At 35.9% G+C, this 8,672-nt stretch overlaps 1 protein-coding gene and 1 long non-coding RNA gene across 3 annotated transcripts; one reads left to right on the forward strand and one right to left on the reverse strand.

Annotated features, from left to right (window-relative positions):
- Positions 1–543: 543 nt before the first annotated feature.
- On the reverse strand, positions 544–3,774 carry LOC145126765 (protein FAR1-RELATED SEQUENCE 5-like). The gene is made up of 6 exons (XM_079062068.1): positions 3,612–3,774; positions 2,790–3,162; positions 2,332–2,745; positions 1,968–2,226; positions 1,258–1,827; positions 544–1,095 (listed from the first exon to the last, which is right to left on the reverse strand). The coding sequence occupies exons 1-6, from the start codon at positions 3,772–3,774 to the stop codon at positions 544–546; spliced, it is 2,331 nt and encodes a 776-aa protein (XP_078918194.1).
- A 1,993-nt stretch (positions 3,775–5,767) lies between these two features.
- On the forward strand, positions 5,768–8,427 carry LOC145123908 (uncharacterized). 2 transcript variants are annotated; one of them, XR_013715405.1, is made up of 3 exons: positions 5,768–6,375; positions 7,375–7,473; positions 8,160–8,427. It is a non-coding gene; the product is annotated as an uncharacterized LOC145123908 (long non-coding RNA). The 2 variants fall into 2 exon arrangements; XR_013715404.1 differs by having other exon boundaries at positions 7,375–7,432.
- The last annotated feature ends 245 nt before the right edge of the window (positions 8,428–8,672 follow it).

Below are 8,672 nucleotides of genomic sequence, written 5' to 3' on the forward strand. Positions count from 1 at the left end.
GTATTTATGATATTATTCATTATTGACTAAAACAAATGGTTTAAAGTCTACTATGGTTAAAATTATGACTAAAATATACCCAAAAGCAAACATAAATCAATATATGATGTATAGGTGTTTTAAAAGTTAATCGTACAAACGTTTGTTATTATGATATACTACTAACAGTATACAATAAACTATGAATACTGCTTCAATTGTATATGACTGTAGTCTATAATGATTGATGTTTTTATAATTTCAACAAAGGAAAAATATATCTATTCTAAGTGCAAACTCTTTTAATCAAATAATAGATGTTTAAATGCCTGTTAATATCATTAATCTGTTATGATTAACAGATTTGTGTATGCTATTATTCATTGTTGAATAGAACAAAACGTTTAAAATAATGAAGGTGTTTTAAGAAAAAAATAAACATACTAAATCATAGAAACATATTCTTATTCATAAATCAAATATAAAAGTAAAATCTATTGGGCAAACGAATGGGCCATTTTAAGGTTGTTTTGACTCTCGTGCAAGTCTGATTTTGCAAGTCCTTCAATTATGGTTAACATATTGATTGCAACCTATGCACATTCTGGTTTTTTTCTTTGCAGCTGCAACAACTTTCTCAATAGCACTAACCATTCTTTTCTTAGTTCCGTTGCCTTTGGTACGTATAAATGAAGGTGGATGGATATTTATTTCATCAGGAATGCTGTGTATTCCAAGCATCCGTATTATTTCTTCTTCATCATTATCAGATGATGTTAGGTTTGAACTGACAAACTCCATTGCTGCCTGCTTCAAGTTACGTGTTTTTTCAACAAATTCCAACAATTTCTCCTTGCTTCTTTTGAAATGATCCAAGCAGTATTCAATATTGTTGTATGCCTCTATTAGAAGTTTAAAGGTGTCATCTTCTGTTTCCATGGCAAGCAAATGGCTGGAAATTGCATCCCTTCTCCATCTTCTAAGAATATACTGCTCTGGAATCTCTTCAACATGGTTGTTTTTCAATACAGCAAAAATATGATGACACAAAATGCCAGTACGTATGAAGTGATTGCATGAGCATTTAACTTCTTTTTCAGGAAACTTTAGTTCCACCTACATTGTATAATAAAAATAATGTATGTTAGTAACTGATTGAATTAACATATTAGTTGGTGGTTATTGCATAATATTGAAACAAGTATATGTAATTTAAAAATAATGATATAATATACTTGTATGATCACTAATGAATAGCGTTTAAACGATGAATATAACCTTGCATTTTATCTTCAACTGTTTGCTCTTATCCGTTTGTGTAATCATAACAACTTGCCACCCATCAATCATTTCAACACTATCAATAGAACAGTACCAGACTGCTTTAAATATTTCCTTTTTGACCTCATAGAAAACGGTTTTAGTGTAAACCGCAACTGCATGTTCTAGTAATCCACTTGGAAGCGTCATTTCATGCTTTGCATTTTTTGTATCATGTTCTAGTTTTTGTTGACCATTATGTTGCTTTCCAATTGCAGTGTCGTAGTTCATCATGAAATAGATAAGCAAATTACCAGAGTTAGAGTATTTATTAAAAAATGAGTTGACGCTTTCAGACCTTGAAGTAGTTTTCATCAGACCGTGTAGTGGCATGTCTTTAAAATAGGCTGGAATCCAAAGCTTTCGATCCCTGTACATGTCTTTGAACCATCTTTTTTCATGTAGTTTGAATCTTCTCATAAGCAGTTTCCACTTTGATTCAAAAACTTCAGGCTCGATGTAGACATTCCAAACAAGCTTAGTAAAACGCTTTCGAAAATCAATGTTTTTCAAAAAATCGGCTGAAACCTAAAAAAAACATTAGAATTTTACAAAATTATCTATGAATAAACAATATATATGCTAATCGTTTTTAACAATACGTAAACTATGTAAATCATTGCTGAATAAAAAATGACGCGTGTTAACTTTAACCAAAATGTACACACCTTAGCTTGTAGTTTTTTCATAATGTGCCACATACATAAACGATGATTAGAACTAGGAAATATTGCTTCAACGGCCTGTAGAATTGCTGGATCTTGGTCTGTTAACACTAATTGAGGGTGTTTTCCATGTGCTTTCAAAAAAGCTTCGAGCAACCAACGATAAGATTCTATTGACTCGTTGCTTAACAAACCTGCTCCAATGTTTATTGAATGTTTGTGGTTATCAATGGCTGTAAACGGCACAAAAATCATTCCATACCTATATTAAAAAGGTAATTAAAAACAAATTGAACATTGATTATAACCTCAAAAAACATCAATAATCATATTTAAAGAAAAAAAATAGATAACTATAAGAGCATACTTATTTGTTCGGAATGTAGCATCAAATGAGATCACATCTCCAAACTCCTTGTAATATAACTTATCAGTTTCATCCGCCCAAAACATTGCGTTTAACACACTATCAACACATTTATACTCAAATGTGTAGTTAGGTAACTCATCTTTCCTCATGTTCATTTTGTCAACAAGCAGCTGTGCATCCTTGTCTCCTATAATGTTTCCCATCTTCCTTCTAAATTTTTTATAATCAACTCCTTCAGGGCCAACATTTTCATAACCTCCTTGCAAACTAGCTTGTAACTTATGTGCCTTTGTTGCACCAATGTTAGATGTTGCAGAACGCACTATAAACTCCTTGTCTTTATAACTAAGTCGTCGTGCACGTTTGGAATAACGTTTTTCTTCTTTAGTTTCTAGGGGTGGTTGTGCTTCTCTTCAAACTCATATATTTTACAAGCATTAGTTCGCATATGTAACCTTTCAAACTTTATCAATGCCTTGCAGTCCGTGATTCTGAAGTTTGAGTTTCGTTTATTCCTTCCAGTTCCCTCAGGATCCAAATTGTCGGTTGATCTGTTAGGTATTTTACCCATTTTGTTGCACACTACATACGTTCTTTTAATGGTTTTGTCACCAAACCTTGTTACTGTATTTAACCTGACACCAAAACCTGCTTTATCTGCATATAATTTATACATTTCAACCGCCTCCTCTAATGATTGATAAGTAGCATCTACATCCGGCATGAATTCTTTAGGAACAATAGGTTTCCACAACTTGGTTTTCCCACCGGGCGAGTCAACAACATTACTATTGAATGATTCCTCTTCAGAATCAATTCGATTTGTACCTGTTTTTTAGACAACAAAAAACAATAATACGACATGAGAGACATGATATAAATTTAGATCAATTACGTATTCATAAACTAGGAGTCCACATAAACTAAACAATTTTCTAATCATAATCATCGTGTGTGAAACAGTAATCAACGTTGAAGTGTTTACTCATTTTAAAATACACATAACTATGTCAACAGATCTAAATCATTATCATATATAATTGTGTTGTCGCATAATCACCCATGCTTATCAACTTAAGAAACATTGAATTAAACTTACAAAACAATCTACAACGATTTGTGATATACACAAACATTAACTAATTAATACATAAAACGTATATGATTAATCATATACAAATATGTACTGAATAAATGACACTTCTTAATCATCATATACATACATTCAGTACTGATTGTAATACACGATCAGTATTTAAAAGATGTTCAATTGTTACCTTCACTCGCATAATCAGATAATTGAATTCTTCCGCTGTGTTGATCATCCGAATGATAGAAGTCGTCTTCATCATATTGATTATTGTCGAATGCTTCGTCGCCATATTGATCATCATGTTCGGTATCATCGCTACTGTAATCAAAACAATCCGACATCGACATCGATATTGCTTCGTTAACAAATTAAACGATAATTGAATTCCTACGTTGTTATCTTCAACCATAAACGATATTAGAGATACAAATTTCGATTGAGTAAATCACGAATGATATACTGGAAACGGAGATCGTATCTTCAATTAAACGATAAGTATGGAATATCCCTTAATTATAGGTAAATAATAATGGATAATATGTTGATTATTAAATGTATTATATTAATTAAAAATTATATTAAATACAAATTTACTTAAATACCCTAATAAAATGATTGACTGATAAGTGTTCTCGCGTTCTCAACCTTTTAGGTGTTCTCATTTGATCCTACTCCTATATATATATATATATATATATATATATATATATATATATATATATATATATATATATATATATATATATATATATATATATATATCCTTTTTATTTTTCTTTTTAAAAGTTTTTAAAATAACTTCCATATGAATATTCTAATTTCTCTATATTATATATCCTCGTTTTTCATATCATTCACACTTTTTTTTTCTTGCTAAAGAGTTCCCATTCTCGTTTTTATGTGTACACTTTCTACTTGTTTCGTTTTTTTCTTTTCCATATACTTTTACCCTTATTTACTTAATGTATCCTCTAATTAGTGTCTTAATATCAAAGATGTAAAATTTTATAAAGGAATGTCATGTCTAATCTTGTACATAACCTTCCATTACTCACATAGTGGAAACTGCCCATTGATGACATAGATCAACACAAAAGTATCATTAATTTCTTTTTTAGGAATTAAAAAAATTAATAATAACAATAATCAAATAACGTAATTGTTGTTTTTTCTCAAAAAAAAAAAATAAAGAAACTAATATGATAAATTATATATATGTTTTCTCGTTCCATTATATTTATATTTTGTTCAAATTTCCACATAATGAAAAGCACAAAAATTTCATAACTCTGAGGCTAGTCGCGTTGTACACACCACGTACAAAGCATGGTGTTGATGTGGCATGCATGACCATCTGGACCCCCTCCCCCAACGTTGTGAGGATGTGGTGTGGTGTTATGATAGACAAGCTACAACGTATCACACTTTGCTCCCTCTTGGTTGGTGCATCTTCAACGACATGTGGATGGTGAACAACATCCACTCCTCTCACATGTGGCGCATGAAAGTTGATTTGTCAATATGGTGGGGAGTTTCCATATCAAACAGCCTAACTATAGGTAATAAAGCAAGTGTAACGGTTGTTTGGTAGGATCTAAACTTTAAGATCTGAATTTTTAACATTTTTAACAGATCGGCAGTGACGACACCTTTAAAGGGCAAGGGGGCATGCCCCCAAACTTTTTAGCCTACTACGTATCGGGACGATTGCAGGGAGAACTCCAACATATTGCGGGTGTATGGATCTTGGTGGTGGTGGTGAGGGTGAGGATGAAAGGGAAGAATCTTTAATAGTTTGATAAAATGTTGTATTGGAGTTTTTGAAAGAGAAAGAGACAGACGAGAGAGAAAGAAATTGTGAGTTAGTGATGTAACACCCCGTTTTAAATAGAATAATTAAATGGTTAGCGGGGTGTTGGTTTCGGGGTGCCCAATGATATACTTTTGATTTCCGAGGGATTAAAAGTGTAAATCCTGGACTTGAGTTGAAAAGAATTGTCATGGAAGGGCCATTTAGTAACAATTGGATTTAAATTGAAAGAATTTGAAGGCTTAGGGGGCTGATTGGCAATTTCGGGACTTGATTTGTAAGGATTTTCAGAAGGAGGGGTTAAATGGTAATTTATGGGTCTTAATTAAGAATAATTTGTGGAGGAGGGTTTGTTTTTGTAAATGTTGGACTGGTATTGAAAAGAATTATGGGAGCAAGGGTTTAAAGGGTAAATTAAGGATTGTTTTGTAAGAAAAGGGAAGAGGAGGGGCTATTTCCGTAAATATGGCTCCTTGTTTGTATGGAACGGATATAACTGTTCCATCGTTCATACCCTAACCCTAAATCATAAGCAGCCGTCACCCCTTCCCCTTATGCCTCCCGTTCCCACTTCCAGCCGCCGCACCACCCGTTAACCTCGGTTCTCCGCAGCCTCCGCCGAGCTTCTCCGATGTTCCAACCTCCAACCGACTGTCGTCGCTGCTTCACCCTCCAAACATCACAGCCGCTGCTGGTGACGTCGTGGGCAGCCGAGGGAGAGCCGTCGAAGACCACCGGTGCCACCTCCTTGCCGTGTTTTTCTTCTTCATCTCCATTTCTATGCTGGGCTGGTTACGCCGTCGTTGTGCCCAATCGTGAGGAGCGAAGCCACCACCGCCATTGGTTGAAGACCACCATTCCGCTATTGTATTCGCTGCCACCAGCTATCACCGCTCCTGTGGTGGCTGAGGAAGAAGAAGACCGACGTTGGGACGTCGGGAGTAAAGAGGGACAGCCCTTGCTATCGCTGTTGTCCGCCTCTTGGGTTTCTGCTGCCGCCTCATGCCACCAGGTGGGTGGCTGGGGTCATTTTGGGAACAGATAGGGTGTACACGATCTTCTAGCCGGAACTCGCGAGAACTGCCACCTCCGACCATCGCCTGCCGCCATGGGTGGTTGTGTGGGTGTGTGTATTAGTGTATGTAGTTATATTAGTATGCGTGTGTGTGTTTTGGATGGTGTTGTAACTTGTAAATGGTGCTGGAATAATAAAAGAAATTGAAAACCACCACCTTAGGGTGGTGGCTGCCGCCTCCTGCCGCCACCGGCCGCCGTGTCGGGTGGCGGTGTGCCTTATTGGATAGTGACTAGTTTGGGCTATGTAAACCCTAGTAGGCCCAATGAAGTTTAATGGACCTAAAAAGCCCAAGCATGTGGCAAATGGGTTTAATGAAACTCTAGTGGGCTTAATGGGGCCCAATAAAGCCCTAATTGACCTAATAAAATCTTAATGGACCCAATAAGGCCCAAGGTGACCTAAAAGCCCAACTGGTTGACTAATGGGTTAGTATTGGGTAGGAAACCCTAATTTGGGTTTGGAAAATCCTAATGGCTTAAAACCTTAATTTTGAGGATTAATCGGGACACACACAGGATTATTTAATAACTTGAAATATTAAATAATAATTATTGGCAAATTAACCTAAGGCAATATTGGACTCAATGGATTAAGTCCTTAGTGAATTAAGTCCTTAATGGGTTAAGCAAGAAACACTTAACCCTAATCATCATTTCATGTGAAAGCCCTAATCTCTCTCGGGCCTTGAGTTGGGCCTTCCTATTGGGCTTTGGCAATTGGATTATTAATGGACCATCCAATAATGATCAGATGGACTAGAATATATTGATGGGCTTTAGGGTAAGGCCCATATGAGGGGTTAGGCCCAATTTGGAAAATTGGGCCATAGTGGGGCCATAGTTTGGGCCTTCATGAGTATGTGATATTGGGCCATGGGAATTGGACTGGAATAGTTAGATGGGCCTTAAGGATAGACCATGTAGAGGTCTGGGCCCAATTTGGAAAATTGGGCCATATGTTGGGCTTTGGCCCATTACTTGACTGTTGGACTTTTGTTGTGTGTGTTGGATCTTGGGCTTGGAACCCAATTATTAATTGGGTATTGTTTGATGTTGACAGTTAGGGAATCTGTCAACCAGCAGCGGGAGTTTTATTCGCGGGACTTCAGCAGTGTCAGGTGAGTTCTCCTCACTATACTGACAGGGTCTACGACATTAGGTCAGTCCCTTTGGATTTTATCTTGGATTTAGTAGGTTGTGTTGTTATGATCTGTTAGATCTGTACCCTGGTAGTTAGGGTGTTACTATGTTGTTATGATATGTTAGATCTGTACCCTGGTAGTTAGGGTGTTACTATGCTGTTATGATCTGTTAGATCTATACCCTGGTAGTTAGGGTGTTGCTATGATGTTATGATCTGTTAGATCTGTACCCTGGTAGTTAGGGTGTTGCTATGCATTTATGATCTGTTAGATCTGTACCTTGGTAGTTACGGTGTTGTTATGCTATCATGATCTGTTAGATCGATATCCTGGTAAATAGGGTGATGCTATGCTTAGCAGTCGGTATGATTTGTGTTATTTTTCGATTATGTGTTGTATGTATGTCGACATATGTGGTTGGGTTGGGTTGAGGCGGTCCTGCTTTGTGCTGTAGGCCAACATACCCAACGAGCGGTCCGGATAGGCTGTAGGCCCTACGAGGCGGTCCAGTCATGCCGAAGGCTCGGAGAGCAGTCCAGATAGACTGAAGGCCTGTGAGGCGGTCCAGTCAGGTTGATGATTCATTATGCATGCTGTTCTGTATTTGTTGATATGATATGATATGATTATGGTTATTTGAGGTCGGTATTTTGGGGGTAACTCACTAAGCTCTCGGGCTTACAGTTTCAGTTTATTGTTTCAGGTACATCAGATGATCACAGGAAGACAAAGGCGTGATCGTACAGCTCCTCATATTTTATGGTTTTATGAATTGATTCTGGGGATACTCTGATGTCAAAACTATTTTGAAAACAAACTATAATAACTTGATGGTTTTAAAATGTATTAAAAAGTTTTAATTTGGCTCAAATTTTATGGGTGTTACAAGTGACGCTCATGATGAATGTGTGTTGATGACACAGATTGGATGAAACTTTGGGGATAATCCTAGCGTCTGGATGTTTCGTAAATGTGTGTGAGATGACGTTCATACGAAGTTATATGTTTGATTTGGCAATTTTTTTATTTATTAATATAGAGATCATGTGAAAAGTAGTAAAAAATAATAGAGTATTTGTTAGGATGAATTTCACTTTTAGTCCTTATTCATTAACTTATGTTCTGTATTAACTCTTACCTGTAGTTTAATAAATGAACAAACATTATATGTCCTTAATTTTAATTTTATTAAAAAAGAAATTTAAACATATATAGT

This window comes from Lactuca virosa, chromosome 7 (genome assembly GCF_052849685.1).
Source record: "Lactuca virosa cultivar CGN04683 chromosome 7, Lactuca_virosa_CGN04683_v6, whole genome shotgun sequence".
Lineage (NCBI taxonomy): Eukaryota > Viridiplantae > Streptophyta > Magnoliopsida > Asterales > Asteraceae > Lactuca > Lactuca virosa.

Bases quoted from the DNA above. Each gene is read 5' to 3' on its own strand.
- LOC145126765 (XM_079062068.1), bottom strand. From the start codon at position 3,774: ATGTCGATGTCGGATTGTTTTGATTACAGTAGCGATGATACCGAACAT. The intron at 2,746-2,789 runs GTTACATATGCG...ATGAGTTTGAAG, and splicing joins GCATTGATAAAGTTTGAAAG to AGAAGCACAACCACCCCTAG. The intron at 1,828-1,967 runs GTGTGTACATTT...TGTTTTTTTTAG, and splicing joins TGAAAAAACTACAAGCTAAG to GTTTCAGCCGATTTTTTGAA.